The sequence below is a fragment of the Talpa occidentalis genome, unplaced genomic scaffold (assembly GCF_014898055.3).
Source record: "Talpa occidentalis isolate TD23 unplaced genomic scaffold, MPIMG_talOcc4v2.1 talOcc4.7, whole genome shotgun sequence".
Taxonomy (NCBI): Eukaryota; Metazoa; Chordata; class Mammalia; order Eulipotyphla; family Talpidae; genus Talpa; species Talpa occidentalis.
In genome coordinates, this window is record NW_023605083.1 from 135,340,195 (window position 1) to 135,362,300 (window position 22,106).

At 67.2% G+C, this 22,106-nt stretch overlaps 1 protein-coding gene across 4 annotated transcripts in view; it reads left to right on the forward strand.

Annotated features, from left to right (window-relative positions):
* Positions 1-1,362: 1,362 nt before the first annotated feature.
* The window catches only part of RNF213 (ring finger protein 213), a 62,244-nt gene continuing 41,500 nt past the window's right edge, over positions 1,363-22,106 (forward strand). The window contains exons 1-16 of one of the 4 annotated variants that reach the window (XM_054688634.1): positions 1,363-1,867; positions 2,207-2,393; positions 7,319-7,473; positions 9,071-9,913; positions 10,153-10,257; positions 10,789-10,958; positions 11,286-11,444; positions 11,731-11,933; positions 13,815-14,101; positions 14,622-14,878; positions 16,313-16,510; positions 17,468-17,690; positions 18,067-18,122; positions 19,173-19,326; positions 21,038-21,208; positions 21,730-21,819. In XM_054688634.1, coding sequence (XP_054544609.1) covers positions 2,297-2,393; positions 7,319-7,473; positions 9,071-9,913; positions 10,153-10,257; positions 10,789-10,958; positions 11,286-11,444; positions 11,731-11,933; positions 13,815-14,101; positions 14,622-14,878; positions 16,313-16,510; positions 17,468-17,690; positions 18,067-18,122; positions 19,173-19,326; positions 21,038-21,208; positions 21,730-21,819 — 3,168 coding nt within the window. In that variant the 5' untranslated portion in view covers positions 1,363-1,867; positions 2,207-2,296. Of the gene's footprint in view, positions 1,868-2,058; positions 2,394-5,336; positions 5,581-6,640; positions 6,765-7,318; positions 7,474-9,070; positions 9,914-10,152; positions 10,258-10,788; positions 10,959-11,285; positions 11,445-11,730; positions 11,934-13,814; positions 14,102-14,621; positions 14,879-16,312; positions 16,511-17,467; positions 17,691-18,066; positions 18,123-19,172; positions 19,327-21,037; positions 21,209-21,729; positions 21,820-22,106 lie in introns of those variants that run through there. The other 3 variants (XM_054688635.1, XM_054688636.1, XM_054688637.1) reach the window with 3 other exon arrangements.

Below are 22,106 nucleotides of genomic sequence, written 5' to 3' on the forward strand. Positions count from 1 at the left end.
ACTGCGAGCACTCGTCTGCGCCACGCGGCTCTCGTGGGGGCGTCTGCGCGGCTGTGGCCCCGTGAGCCCGCGCCGGGTCCCGCTCCGCTCCGGGGGGACGCCCTGCTGGGCGGGCGGGGACGGGGGTGCCGGGACGTGGGTGCCCGGACAAGCTGCCCTCCTCTCCGGGTGAGGCTTCGTTTCCTGGCGGAGTCGGGGTCCTGCCGTGACGGGCTGAGCGACTCCCGGTGTCCTGGGGGTCACTCCCACCCTGGACACTGTCCAAGTGCGGGGGGGGCAGCCCGGCCGGGGAGGCGCGCGGTCTGGGCAGGTGGGGGCGGCGGGTGGGACCTGGGGGCTCCCCACCCTCCCGGCCACCCCGGAGAGCAGCTGGCCGCGCCCGCCCGCCGGAGGGCGCCCCAGGGAGAGTTCCGGCGGCGGCCGCGCACGGGGGAGGACTGGAGGGCCGCGGGCCGGGGGCTGGAGGGCCGCGGGGCCGGGGGGCTGGAGGGCCGCGGGGCCGGGGGCTGGAGGGCCGCGGGGCCGGGGGCTGGAGGCCGGAGGCCGGAGGCGGCGGCGCCGGAGCGGCAGGTGCGCGCGCGGGTCTCTGCGCGCGGCGCGGCCGGGGTGGGGGCCCGCGGGGCAGGGACGGGGGCGCGGGGTCCCGAGGCCGGCCCGGGTCCGTGCGGGGGCGCAGAGCCGTGGGTGCCGCGCGCGTCGGCTGCGGCGGGGGGCCCGGGCCGCGGGGGGGGCTCGGGGGGGGGCGCGGGCGGGCGCGGGGCGGGCCGGGGCTGCGGCGCCGCCTCTTCCTGCGGCTGGTTTCGGTTTCCCGCCCCGCCCCGGAGCCGGGCAGGGGAAGGGCGGGGTCCGCGCCTGGACGGCGGGGAGGGGGTGTCAGCCCTGCGAGCCCCGCCGCCACCGGCCGGCCAGGGAGGGGGCGGGGAGCGGGGGGCCCAGCTTGGAGGCCCCGAGGTGGTCCCAGAGCGCCCGCAGCAGGGGTCCCCCCCCGCCGGCCCTGGGGTCCAGCCCGGACCCCGCGCCTGGCCCGGCCCTGCGCTGCCCCGCCCCGGGCTGCCACCCCCCGCGTCCCGCCCCGCGCGTGGACAGGGAGCCCGGCCGCCCCCGCGCGCTCCCGGCTGGCAGGAGGCCCCGCGCCACCCGGGCGGCCAGCAGCGGGGCGGGCAGGCGGGGTGCCCCGGAGCCCGGTGCGCCCGGGAGCCCTGAGGCCGGAGACCCCTGAAGGGTCGGGGCGCCGAAGAGAAGGAGCGGGGAGCCGGGCCCGCTTTCTCAAGGGAGGGAGGATTTACTGCGCCCGGCGGCCTGCACGGGTCAGGCGGTCCCTGCGGCGCAGGCCGGGGGAGGCGGCTTGGCAGGGGAGGGGAGGTCAGGCGGGAGCCCGGTTCCTACTCCAGGCCGGGGAGTTTCTTTGTCTGAGTTCCCGCCGCCCTCCCGCCCCAGGCGGCTGCCCCGGCTCTGCACTGGCCTCCAGCAGGCCCGGCCGCTGGCTCCGGTCAGTGGTCAGTGCTGCGGTTGGCGTCCAGGGACGTGCAGAGAAAACACAGAGACCTTCATGATAACGGGGCCTGTAGGCACCGAGGGTCCCTGGCCCCCCCTTAACTAGCTTTCGCTGAAGGCGAGGGCTGGGGTGGGCTGCGAGGGGCCCCAGGAAGGAGCAGGACCCAGGACTCTCGCACCCCTCACTGTTCAGACACCCCCCCCCATAACCCCGCACCAGGCCCTGGGCGGGCTGGGCTGTCTGCCCCCCACCCCTGAGGGTATGTAAGGGCCAGTGGGCCCCGGGAAGACGGGGCCTGTTACTGGGAACCCCATTCCACCAGTGGCTGCGGGCATCCTTGTAGCGCTGATCCGCAGGTCACCTGAGAGCCAGGTACCGTGCCCCGCACACCCCACCCCTGCCCAGAGCGGCTGAGTGCCTTCCTGGGGGCACTGTCTCTCTGCCTGCCTGAGCCCCTGCACCCCCCTCCCCCCAGGCCCCAGTCCCCGGGCTCAGCGGGGGGTGGGGGGGTTTGCACTGCAGAGCGAGGGCATGGGCTGAGCCTGGCCAGGGCAGTGGTGCCCGCCTCCCGGCTGGGGGCTGCAGGAGGACACTGGGCAGAGGCAGGGCTGGCAGTGGCCCAGAAGGGTTTCCTTTCATAGGGACTTTCATTGCAGCCGCTATTTCATTTTCCCAGAAAATGAAACTGAAGCTTCTGTGGTCACATGACAGGTGCTGTGTATATAACGGCGGCTCGCACCGGCCAGCTCGGCTCCAGCTTCCGGACCTGCGGGGCTGGCCGGCTCCTCGGCCCCGGGAGCCATGCAGTGTCCCCGCTGCCAGTTCGTCTCCAAAGAGGAAGCTCCCAATTTCTGCAGTAGCTGTGGGCAGAAGCTGCTCCCTGCAGGCCCCGCTGCAGGTACAACCAAGGGGGGAGCCGAGGGGCAAAGTGGACCCTGTGGTGGGTGGACAGTGCGTCAGGCGCACCTCCCTCTCCAGCGCGGAGACTGGGGTCAGCGGCAGCCTGGTGGGGCCGGAGGACGGTCCTCCAGGATAAAGAAGTCTCTGGAGGAAGCATTGGTTAGAGCATTTTCGTCCCTGCAGGAAGTGCTGCCTCCTGAACCACTTTCATTTCTTAGAGAGCACTTGGGGTGCCCTTCTCCTCGGGAATGAGGAGTGCCAGGCTGAGCCGGGGGCCTGTGAGGGGCTCTGAGGATGCTGTAGGGTGCTGGGGCGAGGGGTCCCCCAGCCTGCACCAGCCCCTCCTGGCGAGGGCAGGTGCCATGGTGCAGGAGCTTGGGGTCGGGCAAGGAGCCCGGTCAGGTGCCTCCCAGCTGAGCGGGGTCCCCGGGCTGGGGCCTTCTGTCCTGCGGCGACTGCGGCAACTCCCTGGTTTTGTTTTTATTATTTTTTAAAAAGATTTATTTTATTTATGCACACAAGAACTGGGGTGTAGGCCAGAGGTGCAGGGATGAGAGGACTCCCCAGAGACAGAGTGGGGAGCAGAACAGGCAGATCCACTGACCTACACTGCTGAGGGGGCAGCAGGAGACAGGAGAGGGCTGCTGCGCCCTGTGGGTCCCTCCCTGGCCGGGGATCGAACTCAGGCCGCAGTGGCTGCCGACAGCTTCATGGTGCTAAGACGCAACCCCTTGCACCCCCAGGGAGGTCCCTCCTTGGTTTTAAATGCCACCCATGTCTGCCACCTCCCAGTGACCCCTTGGTCCTGGGTCCCTCCCCTGACAACCACCACAGGTGCCTCCCCGCCAGAGGTGTGCGGCCCCCGCACCCCCTGGACCTGCCCTCTGCTTTCACCTCCACTCGCCAGGGCAGCTTGTCCTTTCAGCAGATGGGCCCAGACCCTGGCACTGACCTCACTCTCCCCCTTCACCCCCCACATCCAACTCCCAGAAGACCCCGCTGGCTACACGGACAGAAGCGCCAGAACTGACCACTCCCCCAGGCGGCCAGCGCCTCTCCCTCCAGGATGACAGTGAGGCCCTGTGCTCTCCCTGCCTCCACCTGCCCTCAGGACAGGGCCAAGGGGCCTTCTGAGACTGTGGGGAAGCCCTTCCCTCCCTAGCTGCCCCCCCTGGGCCTGCTGGTCCCGCTCTGACCGCAGGGCCTTTGCACTGCCTGCTCCCGCTTCCCAGCACATCGCTGACTTCAGGGGGCAACGAGGCTTCCTCTTTCCTGACTTTGCTCAACTGTGTCCTTCCTTAGCGAGGCCCTGGTCACCCCACTGGAAACTGCCATCTGTCCCCCCTCTTTGCACTTCCCAGCTGTTCCCCAGCTGGTGGAGCACACGAGCCTGTGGCTTCAGAGAGGACTTCTGCCTTCCTGGTCACTGCTTCACCCCAGGCCCCTGACACCGCCTGGCACCCGCAGGTGCGGGCGAACAACTGCTGAGGGCATCAAGGAGGGTGTGCAGGACCCGTGTGTTCTCTAAATTTGCACCACCGGTGTGCACACACGTGCACGCCAGTGGGTGTGTGTGTGTGCGCGCGCAGGTGTGTGCCTGCCTCCCAGGCTGGGAGCGCCCGCCCTCGCCGCCCTGCTGCTGTCTCACCAGGTGCTCCCATCGCGCAGGCGTCAGCTGAGCTTCAGGCCGGGGATGGGGGGCGCTTCTGGTTTGATTTATTTATCTCTCGATTGCTGACTCGGGGAGGAAGTCTGGCTCCCGGGGCCAACCCAGCCAGAGGGCCCCAACTTCTCTTCTGCAGACACAGGCCTAGGGGCCCCAGTACGGGCGGCCGCAGCCTCTGCCTTGGCGGGGATCTTGGGAAGGGAGGGTTTTTGGGGCCCCAGAGATGAAATAACTAAATAAAGCCATCAGCTGTCTTTCCATCAAGGGAGGGGGTCACCCTAAGCCCCCTTGGCTCTTCGCAGCTGCCGGGGCAAGGTGCAGAGGTTAGGGGCCTGGCCGCGGCCACACAGAGGGCGGCTGGAGGGACGGGACGTGGGGTGAGGCAGGGGCTGTGCAGGGAGGAGGTAGGGGAGCCCCTGCGGGCCTCCTGCAGGGGGGGAGAGGCTGACCAGGCACCTGCTCCACCTGCAGAACACCTGCCAGTGTAGGAGGCCAGGCGGGCCGGGGCCTCGCTGGCCCCAGGCAGAACAGGGTGCTCCTGGCTGGCGGGAGGGGCCGGGTGCTGTCTGCGGGAGGCTCCTGGCTCCCGCTCCCCTGCCCTGCCCCGCTCCCCAGGCAGGGCTCTGAGTCCAGGAACAGAAACTGAAACCGTGAGGTGGGGCTGCAGCTGGGAGGCCTCATCTCTGACCCATGCTGGGGGGGGCGGGGGCCGGGGGGGGCAGGCGGGCGCTGGGTGCCTGGGTGTGGGTGGCGCCCTGGAGTGAGGGTTGAGCTGATAGCGTGGATGCCCGCTGTGGGCAGATGTGGCCTGATGCGGTGCTAGCTCTGCAGCGCCCGGCTGGCCCGGCTGCCCTCTTGGGAGGGTTTCGTCCAGTCACAGAGCCCAGGGGGCTGGGGGTGGGGGTCGGCCCCAGGGCAGCTTCACCAGGGAAGGCGGAGGGAGGAGGTCGCTGCGCTGTTCCAGAGGGGGGGCGGGCTCAGCCGCCTGATTATCGTTGAATGTCTCTTCTGGGGTGTGGCTGGGTTAAATCTGGGGGGGGGGCCTCCGTAGCCCCTCCCTTGCCCCAGGGCGTCCGTTCCTGGGTTAAGGCCTGTGTCAACCCCCTCCACCCCCTGCAGCCTGATTCCCCGCTCTGCGCCAGCAGGGGCAGCGTGTGGAGGGGTCCAGGCTGTCCCTGCCGCCGTGGTGGGGGCAGTGGCCGAAGGCAGAGCCGGCTGGTCCTGGACAGAGGCCAGCTCTCCTCTGACCCAGGGTGGGGCCTTCGGGCGCTGGAGGAGGGTCGCGGTCTAACCTCTTCCTTGCCGGTCTGCCGGGCGGAGGGGCGGGGCCCGGCCCTCGTTAAGTCTTTTTATCACGAGGCTGCGGCCTTTGGGGAGGAGGTTTCTGCATCCAAGGTGGGGCTGAGTCCACGGTTATTTGCTTCCCAGGCCAGGTGAGGGGTCCCCAGGAAACTTCACCTTATGTTCGCAGGAGGCAGGCACCCGCCCCCGCTGCTGTCCACTCTCGGAGGGGGCGCAGGTGAGACACCCCACCACGACCCTGCTTGCTGGGAGGTGATGCTGGGCGAGGAGGCGCCCGCAGCATGTTCCTTTCTGTGCTCTCCGCCCCGGCTGCGTTTTCTTGCAGCGTCTGTGATGGGGGTGGAGGTCAGCAGCCCGGACGCCGCGAAGGGCTGGGGGTGCTGCCCGGGGCTTCAGGCCAGCGGAGTGTGGGCGTCCGGCATGCTGTGGGTCGGTCAGTCATCAGAGTCCTGCCTCGGGGGACAGCGGATCTGGGGTTCAGCCGGGCCCTTGGTGTGGGGGTGGCGGAGTGAGCTGGTGAGCGGCCAGCTCTCGTGGGCCCTCCCTGGAGGGCAGGCTGGGTGTGAGCTGGCCCGGTGTGGGAGTGGCCGCCAGTGGCACGAATGTGAGTGGAGATGCTGTGACTGTAGGCCCGGGTTTTGTTATAGGACAGGGAGAGGGGCAGCCCAAACCCCGCAAACCTGCCTATTCTAAATGGGTTCTGCCATCCGCCGCATCAACACAAAACATAGGAGACTTTAATGGGAAGGAACTTTAATAAAACTAGGAAACAATACAGGTAAGGCAAAGAGTCTAGTTTCTAAATGAAGCATCCAAAGTCACCCGTCCCCTCGTGGGTAAAAGTCCATCCAAATGGGGTCGGCCCAGAACAAGGCCCCAAAGCCTGCCACAAGTCTAAAGCATCTTCCAGTGGGGACCCACAGCAAAGGGTCAGAAATAACCAGACAAGCCCGGAAGGAAAAGAGCAAAATCAACATCCAGATAAAAGCTGCCATGGTCCCCTCCCCACGGGTCTCACCCACATCTGTGTCACCCCGTCCACGACCAAAAGACAAGCGCAGTTTCTTCACGTGTCTCTAGGCTCCATGTGCCTTCTCCAGGTCTCCTGGCTCCATCCTGCTTCCTTCCTTCCTCAGTCTCTTCTTGCAGCTTCTTCTCTTGCTGCTCAGCTCCACCCTCCCTTGGGTGGGGCAGGGAACCTCCCCCTTTCCTGGGGACCACCCTGTTGCAGTTTCACCTCCCCGAGCTGCTCCAGCCCCACGCCTGGGGCTTCCTGACCGCTGCCTGCCGGTCAGGGCCGGGCGGACCCCACCTCCACCACCCCCCACGGGAGAGGGCCCAGTGACCAGGACAGGGACAGCGGCTTCGCAGCACCCCAAAGGATGGGGTGGAGACTGCAGGGTAGGTGAACCCATGGAGACTTGGGGGTCAAGGCGCCTGCAGGGCCAGGAAGCGCTAAGCCCCTCCCCCACCCCGGCCTCTTCCCTCGATCCTGAATTCACGGCAGCAAAGTGTCTGTTCTCTGAGCTCTGATCTGGCGACTAACGGGAGCTGAGGGGCCATGAGGCAGCCGTGGCCCAGTGGTGCCCCAGGAACGCGGTGCTGTGGGGACCGGGAGCCTCCCAAGGGGCTTTCTGCAACCCCCACCAGGCTCGCTCAGCAGGAGGCGCCCTGGCCGCTTAGACTCAGTCCAGGCTGGGGGCTCTAGTCCTGCTCCAGCCACCCCCTCCACCACCCACTCTCTCAGCCCCCTGGGCCCTTGGAGGCCACCGGACCCCGCTGACCCGCGCGGGGTGCCTATGGCTGGGAGCAGACCCCAGTGTGGGGACCTGAGGCCCGGCCCCTCGCCCCACGCTGGCCTGGAGGGTGCCCCGAGGGCCGTCGCGTCACTCCTGGGCAGGGCCTACCCTGTCCCTCCCCGGTGACCATCCCCCGCTGGTCCTGTGCCTCTGCAGCTCCTGCCGACAGCAGCCCCCAGGCGCCGCCCGTGCCGGAGGGCCACGTGGAGAGTGGGCGAGCACTGAAGGATGGCGGCACCTCCTTGCCCCCGGGCTCAGGCGAGGAACGGGAAGGCCCAGACGACGCCGAGGGCCCCTGGATGACCCAGCAAGTGAGTGGCAGCCCGGGAGGGCTCTGGACTCCTGTCCTGCCCGTGCCGCCTGCCCCAGGAGCGGCCTCCTGCCGTGCCGTCGCCTCCGCGTCCCGTCCTCCAGGATGGCTTGGTGCTGCCCAGGCCTCTGCGCGCCTGCCGGGCCTGGCCGAGCGGCCCCTCGGGCAGGTCTCCACTCCTGGCCCCCTGGGATCCTCGGCCTCCTCTCCCGCTGGGCTGGGGCCGGGCTGCGGGCACCGGCTCTGCTCTGGCCACTCACACCATGGCGCCAGCGGGGTGCCTGGATCTCTGGCCGGCAGGTGCTGGTGGGGGACGCCCTTCTCCAGGGGGAGGCCGAGTGGCCCCGTGTCCCGTGAGGGGCAGGCCCTGAGAGTGCTGGCTGAGGAAGGGACCCCTCGGGCCCCGGGGGGCTTGCAAGGGTGTCCCGGCCAGCGAGGGCGTGGGAGGGGGAGGGGTACGCTGCGGAGTCAGCCTGCTCAGGCCGACGCCTGGTCCCAGCTGCTGGCCCCGGTGGTTCCTCTAACGCCGGGAGGGTGGGGGCGGCAGCCTTGGCTGTGGCCCACAGCAGGGGAGGGTGAGGGACCACATGGGGATGCGCATGGGGGTGTGGGGTGTGATGTGTGTGGACACCGCTGTCTGTCTCAGGTCTGTGAGGGGTCCCCCGACTCCAGATGGGTGACAGGGTGCTCAGCACCGGGGCCCCCGCTGCACCTGAAACAAGGCTGGGGGACTCTGGCTGTCCAGGACAGCGCCCCTTGGAGGACAGGTCACCGTGGGCTCTCACCCGCGCTGGACCAGACAGCACAGAGGCTGCTGTGCGGGGAGGCGGTGCTGGACGACCAGGGTTGGGCTCCAGAGGCTCCCGCTCTCGGAGGTGACCGGGACATGGCACCGGTCCCCAGTCAGCAGCGCTGGGCAGCACTGGCCAGTGGTGTTGGTCAGCAGAAGTGGTGTCAGAAACGCCAGGCTTCCAGCTCCTGGGGGGCGCCTGGCCCGCACCAACAGCAGCTCTGAGATGCCGGCTGGTCAACTGAGGGGTCTGAGCCGACAATGAGATGAAGGGGGTGTCTAGGGAGAGGGGGTTCAAGACAAATAACTGCCAGGAGGTGTCCTTTCCGCCCAGGGGATGTAATTGAGGTAACTGAGGCAACACAAGGGGGTGCCTTTGAAGGTGGCTTATGACTCGCAAGAAGAGGGGCACAGCCACATGGGGAGGCGGTGGCTGGAGGGTCGAGGGGAGCCGGACACTGGGCTGCTGACCTTTGTCTCCATGAAGAGCATGGAGTGGGGCTGGCCCCCCGGCAGGCATGGGGTGCACAGGAGGTGCTGTGCAAGGACGCCTGAGGGTGCTCCTGAGGGTCAGAACACCCAGCGGGGCGTCCAGGCGGCGGGGGGTATTCCTGAAGGGGCTCAGCCCCTCTCTGCGGAGCCCGGTGCGAGGCACCGGCCCCTGCCTCAGCCTCCTTTCCCAGGTAGAGAAACGCAAGGGCACGTGCCGGCGCGCTGGACGCTCAGCTCAAGTGCCTGAAAAAGCCGGAGGGAGCACTGTGCAGGGCGGGCAGCCTGAGCGGTGACACTCGTGTCTCTTTCTGTCCAGAAAAAAAGGAGGTCGAAGAAGATGAAGAAGAACCAGAACACTGCGGGGGGCCAGGAGCCCCTGTCCCTCTCCGGGCCCTGTAGTCTGAAATCACTAGTGAGCCTGGACCCAGCGCCACCTCAAAGCCAAGCTCAGCAGGGTGGGCCCTCCAGCCAGCCCCCAGGCACAGGCAGGATGCCGCTGGAGGACGGGCGCCCCCTCGGGCACCCACCAGCTGGCCCTCTGCGGGGCCAGGTGTCTGGAGGAGTGGAGACAGCCATGGAAGTGGAGCCTGGGAGCAGCCCAGCCGCCCCAAGTCACCCCACGGAGCCTGGGAGCATCCTGGCCCCCCCGGGTCACCCCACAGAGCTGGGGAGCAGCCTGGCCCCCCCAAGTCACCCCACAGAGCCAGAGAGCAGCCCGGCCCCCACAGGTCACCCCACGGTGCTGGGGAGCAGCTCAGCTCCCCCAAGTCACCCCACAGAGCCAGGGAGCAACCCAGTCCCCCCAAGTCACCCCACAGAGCCTGGGAGCAGCCCGGCCCCGCCGGGTCACGCCGTGGAGCTGGGGAACAACCCGGTGCCCCCGGGTCACGCCACGGAGCCAGGGAGCAGCCCGGCCCCCCTGGGTCAGATTCCCGGAGGTGCCCTCCAAGAAGGGAAGGCTCAGGCCCCACCTGACCACTCCGAGGGCAAAGGGCTCTCCCGGAAGGGGGTCGCCACTGATGCCTCTGCTGGTGAAGCCCGTCCTGGGGGGAGAGGAGCTTCCCAGGACCTCCCGCTGCCTGAGCCGAAGGGGGGCAACTCTGCGCCCAGGAAAGAGCCACAGACCGCTGGGCAACAGGCCGGGAGCCCCGGTCCTGGGGTGAGTTGTTGGGGTGATGACCAGGTTGGCGCCTCACTGGGCCTCGCTGTTCTGCCGTCACCTCCCTGTCTGGGAAGCTGGCCTCGGGGACTGGCCTTGGAGGCAGCGGTGGAAGGGCCCCTCGGCTCCAGCTGCTGCCCGGTCACTGGTGTGGGGCGCCGCCGACCCCGACGCTGCCCAGTCAACCGCCTGTCCGGCGCGTCCCCGTCCCCTGATGTTTGGGGTCTTGATTCTTCCAGCCGGTTGTGGCAGCGCCAGCTGGCCCAGTGACAGAGGCTGTGAAAGGCGGGAAGAGCAAGACTCAGACAACGAAACAGCCTCCAGCAAGCGGCCCTGCTTCCCAAGTAAGCCGGCAGGGGGCGCCCTGCGCCGGCCCGTGAGCGCCCACCCTGCCCTCTGCGCCCCGGCTCCCGGGCCGCTCCCTCCCGTCGCTGCCTGTGTCAGTGTTGGGGAGAGCTGCAGATGAGACCCCGCTCCTGCCTGCAGAAAGCAGAGCGTGGAGGCTTTCGAGGAAAGGTGGGTGGGGGGTGGAGGTGCCGGAGGCGCCGGGGTGACCTGGCCAGGCAGGGTCCGGGAGGACTTCTTGCAGAGCAGGCTGGGAAGAGCCAGGGGAAGCCATGGATATCTGGGGACACAACACGAGCAAAACTGGCACGTGCAAAGGCCCTGAGGTAGAGGGTGGTGGCCTGTTCCAGGAGCAGCAAGGACGTAGGTGCCCAGGGATCGAGTTGAGGGGATGAGGGGTAGCTGGAGGGGGCCTCTGGAGGCAGAGGTGAGTGGACCAGAGGCTCTCGAAGCTTCCGGCGGGGAAGGCATGTGGCTGCTCAGGGGCGTGGAAGCGGGTCTTACAGCCGCGGCTGGGCTGCTTGTTCCAGGAAACTAAGTGCAAGGACAAGGGGGCTGTTCCTGGAGAGAAGGCAGGTGGGAGGGAGAAACCCAAGCCAGAGGCCCCGAAGAGGCCAGAAGGGAGCCCCGTGACCCATCCTGCTGCTGCGAAGAAGGAGCAAGGAAACCAGAGGGCGGCCACCCAGGACGCCGAGAAGAGGTGAGGTGCAGCCTGGCCGGGGCTGGGGGGTGCGGCAGGGACCCCCCCGGAGGTGGTTGGAGAGGGTGGCACCGGCCTTCCTGACGCAGGAGAGCCTGTTGCGCTTCAGGGTGCGCACTGGCCCTTCCAGCCACGCGGGGCCTGTCCCCTCCCTGCACCCACTTTCCTCGTCGGCTGTGCAGGGCGAGACAGGCCCTCTTGGATGCTCTGTCCCCAGGTGGGCGTGTGTCTGGCGGGGTGCCCCTGCCCGGGAAGGGCCTGTGGGGCAGGTGGGGTGCAGCGGGGCGGGCCTGCTCTGACCCAGCATGTCCCCCTGTGCCGCCCCAGCATGCTGAGCCCCGAGCAAGGAGTCACCGTGTACTTCCATGCCATCATCTCTAAACATTTCAACTTCGACCCCCACCGCCATGAAGTGGTCGTCAGGGGAGCAGAGCAGCTCGGGAAGGCCGCATGGAGAGGGAACGTCTGCACGATGTATAGCACGCGGTGAGTGCGCAGGGCCTGGGGTCTCCCGGGCAGCCTGCTGGGCCTTAGTCTCAGGACTAGGCGGCCCTCCTCCTCCTCCCGCCAGTGCCACCTCAGCCTTGGGAACAGCCGCCTCTCACGGCGTCCCCAGGGCGCCTCTCTGGCCGTAGTTCACCGGAACCGTGGCTCGTTCTGGAAGCATCCTCTTGACCGGTGCCCTGAGGCTCCGGGTCTGGCTGCCGCTGGGCGGGAGTCCATTCCCAGACGGGCTGTCGTGGTGACCCCCGGCCTCCTTGTGTGTTCGCAGGGACTTGGGCGACAGCGGGTTCCTGCTGGAAGGCAGCGCTGTCATTCCCCGGCGGTGCCTGGACAAGCCCCTCCCTTACAAGTACGTGGTCGTGTACGAGCGGGGCCCCCACGAGTACGAGTTCATCTACAAGGCCCAGGAGAAGCAGGGCGAGCACGTCAACCGCTGTCTGTGGCTGAAGCCGCATCTCCTGCACGAGGAAGGTGAGCCAGGCCCGGCCGCAGGCGCCCGCTGCTCTGCCCGCGGCCTGCCCTCGGAAGGCCTTCTGGTCCCGCTCCGCGCCCGCTCACTTGCCGAGCAAAGAAGGGCACAGATTTTGACGAAGGGACAGGAGAGGAGATGGCGTCGCTGGGCCAGGAGCCGGGGCGGGGGCCGGGGCCAGCGGGCGCTCAGGGGCTCAGGACGCCCCGCCCGGGACTCTGCCCGCCTTCCTCTCGTCCGGGTCTAGTGTTCCTTTTCTTTCTTTGATTTGCTTTGCATTCAGCGCGTGTGACGTGGTGGTGAGTTTGTGTAACTGATGTGCAGGTGTGCGTGCATGTGCAGGCACGCATGTGGGCAGGTGGGCCTGTGCATGTGTGCAGCTGTGCAGCGGTGCGTGCGTGTGCAGGTGCGCATGCGTGCAGGTGTGTGTGTGTGTGTGTGTGTGTGTGTGTGCGTGTCAGGTGCGCATGCGTGCAGGTGTGTGTGCGCGCGCGTGTCCGGTGCGCATGCGTGCAGGTGTGTGTGCGTGTGCTCTACAGAGTCCCTACTCTCCTTTGGGAAACGGGCCGCCCTTCCTGGGGACCTGGCTCCCTGAGGGGTGGGGAGACACGTAAACTCCGCGGGACTCAAACCCCGACATGTGCCTTTTAGCGAAAGCCACCGACTATCCAGGCGCTTCTCACAGCAGGGTCCGTCAGCGCTGGGCACTGTTACCTCAGACTCGTCACCCTAGTGGTGATTCTCTGGGGTTGACCTTCGGCTCATGGGTCAGTTGGCCACAAGGGAAGGCCGAGCCTGTGGGGGAGCAGAGGGCTGACGGGACCCCCAGGGCACCTGGCCGGGGTCCGCTGGGGAAGGACCCAGTGGCTGACGCCTGCGTGGCTGCTGGCTTGGGTGTGTTTCTGGAAGGTGCTGGAGGAGTCCTGTGCTTTGCTAGTGCGGGTGGTCCAGGCTCCTGCTGTAAAGGCAGGGGCGCTTCTAAAGAGACACCCCAGAAACAGAGAGGCAGGGGAATGGCTCCCTGCAGCTCCCGCCAGTGCCTTTGGGAACCATAGCAGAAAGGGGGTTCTAGGCTGCACCCCATGAGGTGGGGGGCAAAGAGGACCGGCGCAGCCGTCTACAGTGCCCTGACCCCTTGGGGTGCTGTGTCTGCTCAGCCCCCGCCTCTGGCGTCCGTCCAGCGCCTCTTGCGTGGTCTCTGGCAGGCAGGCTGTCTCGCTGCCTTCTGCTGTCTCACTTCACTCTTTCCGTCCCATCCTGGGGTGTCCCTGGCGTGGACGTGACGTCAGGCCTGCTCTGCACCCGCGGTCTTTCCTGTCTTGCTCCTGTCCATCACGTCACGTCCGGCCTTCTCCCCGACCTCGCGTCTCTGCTAGTGCCAACTAGCTCCAGCTACCCGGCGACAGCCGCGGTCCAGGAGTGGCCGTGGGGCTTGCCCCCGCCCCATGCCGGCCGTGTGCGCAGGGCTCTGTCCACGCCCTGGCAGCCGCACTGCTCTCCTGGGCCAGCGCCCCAGCACGGAGCCCGCTGGCTCTCGCCCCGGGCCTGGGGTCGGCTCCGTCCACAAGCTGACCACGCGCCTGGGACGGGCCATGTCCAGGTGTGCTGAGCGCCCTGGCTGGGCAGAGACAAGTACTTTCAGGCCAGCTGGATGGCGTCAGCTCAGGTCACCCCATCACGGGGTCTGGGACTCCCGTCCCGAGCGCTCTGTCCCCCGGGGCCCACGCTGCCTGTCGGGGCTGGGTCCGGGTTGGGGGGAGGCTGGCGCCTGCCCTCCGGGCGCCCGGCTTCCTCCCCCCCCAGCTCCTTCGTGTGCTCCTGCCTTCAAGACCAGCGTGCAGGCCGGTCCAGGCCATCCCAAGGACGCTGCTTCTTCCCTCCAGGCTGGCACCAGTACGACGACATAATCTGCAAGAGGGCTGCTGCTGGAACGTTTCAGAAGTTCATGGATTTCATGACAGACGGTACCAGGAAGGACCTGGTGAAGGGGAAGAAGTTTGCTGCAGTGGTTATGCTGGACCAAATCTTCCAGACCCTGCGGCCCTGGAACGCCGTCACCATCAAGAGCTTCTTCGCCAGGTTCTGGCAGTTCTACGACAAGGCCCGCGAGCCCATGGTGTATGAGGGCCGGGCCCAGACATGGCACGCTCTGAAGTATGGGGAGCAGGAGGTACTCGCGCCCCTGGCTCCCTGGACACTTGGCACCGGCCACCTCCTAGTGCAGAGGGCACTCCTGGGCCCCTACTGGCCAGATGGGGACAGTAAATAGCGCCCTGAGGAGTCCTCCTACCCCGACCCCCACCTTCTCCCCCAGCCCGGAAGGGGGTGGCAGGAACCCCCCTCTGCTCCTCTGCCTGCCCTGGAGTGGCCTGGCAGGGTGTGGGGGCCGTGGGGGACAGACCCGCCACCCTTCTGGGATGTTCTGCCCCCAGGGCCCATACTGGAGGCATCAGGAGGCGAGGGGGCCACCTGAGCCCCCATGCCGGCCCCAGGGGTCCTGCTGCTCTGGCCTGGGGTGGTCGCCTGCGAGGCGTCTGGGTTGTGCGGGGCAGCAGGGCAGCAGGACGACCCCCGGGGGCTCTCTCCGCCCTTGGGGACCTGGCCCCCGCTCATGCGGACGTGAGGGTGGCAGTGGCTGCTTTCAACACTGGTGCTTCGGGGCCACACCTGGGTCTTTCTCCTGCTACCAGGTGAAGACACACCTGTGGGAGTATCTGAAGGAGAAAATGGCGCCGTTTCTGAGTGAGAACAGGGGCGCTCTGCCCGAAGACTTCCCGGTGACGAGCCCGCTGAGAATGGGCCTGATCGTCCTCTGCTTGCTGGACATGGTCCATATACCCTTGGCGGATGGCCACCTGTCCATGCTGTGTCAGCTGCTGAGCCCCGGCGCCATGGCCCCCAGCACCCTGCACGACGACCTGGCCACCCTCCTCGGGACGCCCTACAGGCGAGTGTGTCCAAGGTCTTGTGGAAACGGGCAGCGAGTCCATCTGAGCTGTGCGCTGGCTGTGCGGGGCTGCCACCCTGGTGGTGTCCCACGGCCTCATGTCTGCGTCTCCCACCCTGCCCAGCTTCCCGCAGGGCACGTGCAACCCCACGCGTGTGCACTGGGGCCAGGCACGGGGCGGGCCCACCGTGGGACTCGTGGGAATCTCGTGGGTGCTATCCCTGCGGCCGCCGCCTCTGCCGGGCAGCCCTGTGCCCAGCGGGCGCCTCGGGCCCTGCGTGGGGCCTGCCCAGAGCCAGCAGGCTCAGGGTCCGCGTGGGCGCTGGCCTGGAGGAGGACGTCGGGCCACACAACCTGGTGGTCTCCACCCCAGGGGGTCTCTGGGGCCCCTGCCCCCTGGTTTTATGGATTTTATTTATTTTTTTTAACATTTTTTTAATTTAATTTTATTTATAGAGGCATGTTTTTTTATTTATCTATTTATTTGTTTGTTTGTTTTGTTTATACGTGCACTGGGTACAGTCAGAAGCGTGGGAGGGTGAGAGAATTCACCAGAGCCAGAGCGGGGAGCAGAGCAGGCAGAAGGACCGAAGGACACTGCTGAGGGGAGCAGCGGGCGGCAGGAGAGGTCTGCGCGCCATGTGGGACCCTCCTCCGGTGGCCGGGGAGCAGCTGGGGATCGAACCAGCGCCGCAGAGGTCGCGGGCAGCTTCACAACCCAGAGCTCAACCGCTGTGCCACCGGGGAGGCCCTGGTTTTATGGATTTTAGACAGCCACGACATGCCAGGCGTTTTCGAAGAGAGGCGGGTCGGGGCAAGGAAAAGCGGGTGACGCGCGAGTGTTTCTGTGAGGCAGGGAGGGCGCCGTGTCCAGCTGCGGCCCCCCATCAGCCGACCGCCGCGGCGGGGACACGCTCCAGGCTGGCGTGGGGACCGGGAGGGCGCGCGGTCTTGCTCCTCCATGTCCCTGGCTGTCCAAGGACGGACGGAGCTCCGTGCGGGCCGTTTGCACTGCAGCGAGGGTTGCTCGGTGCCCAGCATCCTCGGGTGCTGAGGGCGCCCCGGCTCCATGTCACCACGTTGCTCCTGGGTCCAGTGACCCCCTCCTGGGGGTCAGCCCTGCCAGGCATACATGACCCAGTGTCCTCGGCCCCCTGGGCACCGTGTCCCCGTGTGCCGTGCCACCCTCCCGGCCAGGCAGCTTCACGGTCAGTTCTGGCAGCCGGGAGGAGGATCCCGGAGCCTTTGGTGGACTCTGCAGGCCTTTGATGCTGAGTCGGGACGGTGTCCACGGGCAGGCGGGTCTGCGAGAGATGCCAGCTCTGGGCAGATCGGCCGCCGAGCTCCTGTGCAGAGCAACGAGCCCGTGGCCGCGCGGGCGGTGTCCGAGGGGCAGGAACAGCCTATTTCAACTCCTTGCCCTTCACCCCGCAGGTGGCGGGAGCTCCTGGTCCACTTGTGCCAGCACTGCATGGCCAGGCAGGTGGACTTGTGGGTGTGCGTCCTGCCCGTGCTGCACCTGTGTGCACAGCCGCCCCCGTGGGGCACGGCCACCAGCCTCCCGCCCGAGGACACCTGGGCGGCCCTCGAAGGGCTCCCCTTCGCGGAGTTCCGGGAAGACAGATATGAGATGTAAGTGGAGGCCGTGGCCCTGACCCGGTTCTCAGGACCTCACCCCGCTCAGGGGGTGCGGGGGGCAGAGCTGTGGCTGCTGCTTTGAACGCGCAGAGAAGCACGAAGGAGCAGGAGGGCGGCCCGGGAGGTCTTTGCTGCCCACCGCACGCTTGCCAGGCGGCCTCGGGGCTGGAGGGCAGCGCCTCACAGGCCTCTTGTCCTGGCTGTGGGCGCTGTCAGCGGACAAACCCACACTGTGCCGCCTGCCTGGCAGGTGCCGCAGGCGAGCTGGGTCCCTGGGGCCGCACCGGAGGCCGGTGCCCGCCCTGCAGGGCTGTTTCCTGGAGGCACCCCGCACCCTTGCTCCTGGGGGACCGAGGGGCTCTGAGGTCAGCTGCAGCTTCTTAGAGCAGACACTGGAGCTCTCGTCCTGTAAGGACAATGGGAGCTCGATTTAGATACAAATCAAAAACCAAAAATGGCCCCAGCGCCCATCTGCAAGCAGAGAAAGCGTCTCCCTCGCCTTTCCTTGGTGGGGTCCCTCCCCCAGCCCTCCCCTCCCCACAGCGTCCGGCCTGGAACAGTGCGCCCATGAAGTCAGTGTTTTTTCACTGTGCTTTTTCTCCTTTAGAGGTTTGTTTTATTTATAAACCTGTATCTATGCATACAAGAGCTGGGGTGCAGGCCAGAGGTGCAAGGGGTGGGGACGGTAAGAAGATTCCCCAGGGACAGGGTGGGGAGCAGAACAGGCGGATCCTCTGAAATCCACTGCTGAGGGGAGCAGCGGGGAGACAGGCGAGGTCTGCTGTGCCCTGTGGGTAGCTCCCTGGCCGGGGATCGCAACCTGCTGCAGCGGTGACAGCCTGAGACGGACCTCCAGGCTGCCGGGCGCCTCCCTCTGGCCAGTTTGTGTTCTCATGACTCGGCCTGCTGGTCGGGTCTCTGCGAGCGCCTGGCACCTTTTCTCTTCAACAGGAAACTGCTGCTTCAGCTGATGGAAGAAAGGCGGCACCTGCTGGGTGTGGACAGCGTCCTGTTCCAGTCCTGGTTCAGCCTGATGCCGCTGCACGACCTGGTCCCCTACATGGAGGAGGCCACGGAGCACCTGAGCCGCTTCCCCGCGCGGGTCCTGGACTGCCTGCTGGGCACCCACTACCGGCTCTGCGGGCTCCGGGGGGCCACCCTCTTGAACCACGAGGTTTGTGGCCGGGAACGGGCTCAGGAAGGCGGGTTTGTCGGCCAAACCAGAAAGACAATGAACCACCCAGAACGTGTCGTTCTTGTGGGGCTGACAGAGCGGCGAGGCCACGAGGGCTGCGCTCAGAGGGACGGGGCTGGCGCCGCCTCCACGACCCTGAGTTTTGGGTGGAGAAATGCTGTTTGAAATCCTGAAAAATGAACCAAAAATTTTAAGTCCTGAATTTTATTCGTGAAAGAGGGAAGGTTAGTCTGGGAGCATTTAAAACATTTCGCAGAGAGAAACGGAGGTCAGCCTGGAGTGGGCTCGCCAGTCTGGCTGTGTGGGGCAGAGTGGCTCCATCGTGAGGTCCCCTCTCCGCTCTTTCTCCACTCAGACTATCGAGAAGATTCTGAGGATGCTGCTGCACCTCCTGGACATCTACGGGGGCCAGTAAGTGGGGGCGCCCGCCTGCCGCCCAGGGCTGGCCGGCCCAGACCCACCTCTCCTCTCCCGTCCACGGCCGCCCTCTGTTGTTCAAGACAGAGAACGTGGCGACCGTGGGCAGCCAGCCTCCGCCTCTCCCGCCTCCTTCCCGCGGCCCCCTGCGGCCGGCTCCGTCACACTCGGTCTTTCTGCGGCGGTCACAGCGCAGGCCCCGGGAGAGAAGGGGGACATTGCCGTGTGACGGCCGCTGTGCGGTGGCCCCGAGGACGCCGGGGCCAGACAGAGACGCACGCACAGCTCCGGTGTCTCGGTGCTCTGTGGGGTGTTTCCATGGTGACCTTGTGTGGTTCTTAGGGTCTGCAGGATGGGGTCATATCTTGGCTAATGTCAATCACCTGGACATCAGGGACCCCCTGACTGCCCCAGACCTTCCTCCCACACCTGGACATCAAGGACCCCTTCCGACCCATCAGATCTTCCCCACACCTGGACATCAGGGACCTCCTGACCCCCCAGACCTTCCCCTGCACCTGGACATCAGGGACCCCCTGACCCCCCCAGACCTTCCCCTGCACCTGGACATCAGGGACCCCCTGACCCCCCCAGACCTTCCCCTGCACCTGGACATCAGGGACCCCCTGACCCCCCCAGACCTTCCCCCGCACCTGGACATCAGGGACCCCCTGACTCCCCTAGACTTACCCGCCCCCCACCTTCTAAGCTCTGATGGCAACTCCCAGCCAGGCCTGTCCCCATGCCCGTGAGACCTGGTGCGCGGGAGCGCGGGGTCCATGCGTGGCACACGACCTGCCACTTCTCACCCGCCTCTTCACCCAGCTCTGCTGACAGGAGGGAGCAGCCTGGGGAGTGTCGCTCGCTTCGGCAGAACCGTCCAGGGCGCAGGCGGCCGGAACTCACTATCCGTCGCAGTGGCACGCCCCGGGCGGTCTGACGCCGTGTGGGGTCCAGCCAGCGCCCACGAGTGGGCTTCGAGGGCAGTGGCATGACGTCTACACTCCCCGGGCAGCCCTGGTGATTGTCCCAACCCTGCCACAGGGTCCTCGAGGCGCCCCTGGGACAGTCCCACCTGACCCTGTGCCAGAAGTTCCACAAAACCGTCTGCAGCATCACACGGGAGTACAAGAGTTTCGAGCTGCCCGCCCTGTCCGCGGAGCTCATGTGCAGGATCGCCTCCCTGGAGCCCCGCGCGGTAAGTGGGTGCAGCCGCGCCCAGGGCTGGCCTGGAGCCCCAGGTGGCCGCAGAGGTGGGTGGATTCTCAGCAGCGGCCCTGAGTGATTCTGTCCCCATATCTGTAGGGGCTTGGCCGCCGCTGCTTCTGTTCTGGGGGGGTGGGGGGCTTCAGAGCCTGCCCCAGGCTCTCACTAGAGGGAGGTGGGGCAGCGCAGGTGCCCGGGGGTGTCCTGAGGAGCAGGAGGCCAGTCGGCCGGCCCCCAAGTGCACGTCCAACCCGGGGAGTCCCCGCCTCGGTGCCCTCGCACACAGGAGTCGGCTGGTCCTGCCCGTGCCAGGCTCCCCTCCCCTCCCCAAGGTGGCCCCACCGTGGGGTCCCTCTGCCATCTTTGAACTGGCACCTTTTGCACCCGCGCCTCGGGGCTCCGTCCACACCGCTCACCGGCGCCCCTTGCCACGGGCCCCGCGCGAGGTGAAGGTGCTGGGAGATTTTCTTAGACCAACCGTTTGTTCATGAACCTTCCCCAAGTCAGAACCTCAGTGATGGAAACAAGAAATCAAGTAAGCTTTAGTCTTAGTTTTTCCTTAAAACACCACAGACGCGTGTGGATAGAAACGTGCCTGGGGGGAGGTGGCCTTTCCTGAGCTGGGCACGGCTTAGACCAGAGGGCCGTGCCCTCTGTCAGCTTGGCAGGCTGTGCTGGAGGGGTGTCCCCGAGACCCTCTGTCCTGCCGGAGCGATGGGGACCATACCTGGGACCGGGAGGCCAGACCCTTCCCTGGGCGCCAGCAGGACGCTGTGCAGAACCAGGTCAAACACGGGCCCATGGCCTGCTGCCCACTCTGCCGGCCCCGGGCAGGCTCCCTGGAGCGGGCGCAGGAAGGGCCCCCAGGGGAAGTTACGGCGGTCCCGGGATGGAGGGGCGCTGGGCGCGGCCGTCATGGTGACGTCGGGGCTTCGAGAGAGGCTGGCGCCCCCGGGAGAGCAGTCCCTGCTGGCTTGGGGAGAGGGGGCAGGAGATGAGCCGCATTGCAGGCGAGACCACCCCACGTGGCGTCACTGCAGGCTGGAGCTTCTGGGTTGTTCTAGAAGGGAGGGTGGGAGGAGGGAGCTTGCGTCCTTGACCCGGAGGGAAAGGGATTACTCTGGAGCGGCGTGGAGACCAGGAGGCAGGAGCTAGGAGTGAGGAGCAGGGCTTCACCTCTGGGCCACGGCTTGGGGTCCCTGCAGCCAGAGGCTCTGCCGTGGGGGCGCGTCCTTCCCCACCCAGCCCAGGGCTGTGTGCTGCTGTCCGGGGCCCTGTCAGGCGTGGGGCCTTCGTGCCTCTCCCCACACCGTTCCCTCCCCTACCTACTCTCAGCAAACCTTGAAGGAGCCGGAGAATAAGGTGCTTTTGGGGCCTCCCGTGGTCGGTCTCAGGCTGTCACCTGCGGCCTGAGCTCTGTCCCCGGCCAGGGAGTGACCCACAGGCCGCAGCAGACCTCTCCTGTCTCCCCACTGCTCCCCTCGGCAGCGGATTTCAGTCAATCCGCCTGTTCTGCTCCCCACCCTGTCTCTGGTGAATCCTCTCACCTCCAACACCTCTGTCCTGCACCCCAGCTCTTCTACTTAAAAAACAGCGTGTTGCTGGAGCAGGCTGCTCGCGAGGCCAGTGTGTTTGAGCCTCAGCCACGAAGGTCGGTGCGGGCGTGGCTGGTCCCCCGAGCTCTGACTCTCTCCCCCTCACAGGGCCCGGCAGCTGGGAGGGGAGAGGAAACTCGGGAGGAGAACTCAGGAGAAGCAATCTTCCGGGAGACTCTGGAAGCCACCAGAGCGTGGCTCCGGAAAGTCTTCGTGCGGCGCATGTGCAACGTCAGCTACTCCTTGTCAGCCTGGTTCTCCTGCGAGGAGGAGATCAAGGTGAGCGCGGCGAGAAGCGCTGCTGCCGGGCCTGGCCCCTCCACAGCTCCACGCCCAGGCCGTCCCCCACCCAGGCCGTCCCCTGCCCAGGCCGTCCCCCGCCCAGGCCGTCCCCCGCCGGCACCAGCCTGCAGACCGCACTCCCCACCAGGCAGTGAGCGGGGCGGGGGCGCCCGTCCGAGGCGCGGCTGCGGGGAGAGGCGCTGGCCCGGCGCCCAGGCTGTGTGAGGTTCAGGTGGCAGCAGGGCGGGAGGTGGTCCTGGCGCCAGGGCCCTAAACTGAGGGGCGGGTCAGCCTGGAAGGGCGGGCGGTGGGGATGGGTCCAGCGGGAGGCGCCGCTGCAGGGAGCTGGCCCGGGCTCGGGCGGGCGCTGGGCCTGGCTGGGGCTCCGTGCTGGAGACGCCCAGGCCCTCCCCCCGCCTCCCGGGTCCTCGCCGTGACCCGGCCCCGGTCACCAGCCGTGTCTTCGGGGTCTCGCGGGCGTCTCCCTGTCGCGTCACTGCCCCTGCCCGTGCCCCCAGGTCTGGAGGCGGCTGGTGGAGATGAACGTCCCCGCGGAGCTCGGCTGGAAAGAGGCCTTGCTGAGGGACATGGAAGGGAGGATCAAGCAGGTACCTGGCGGGGCGGGCTGGACGGTGCCAGACTGCAGTGAGAGGCAGTGGACGAGGGTGGCCTGAGGGCACGGGGCAGGGCACGTCACGGCACCGGAGGACGCGCCGGTGCTCCCACCTCCATCCCATGGAGCAGCCGCCTGGCCCAGAGGCCCCTCCAGAGGCGCCGGAGGACTGGCCGGCCTCCGCGTGGGCCCGTCTCGGGCCAATGTGCCCAGCGGCTGCTGGTGACGGGAGCTGGTTAAGCTGACAAACAGAAAACCCTAAATGCCCCTTTTTTTAAATTT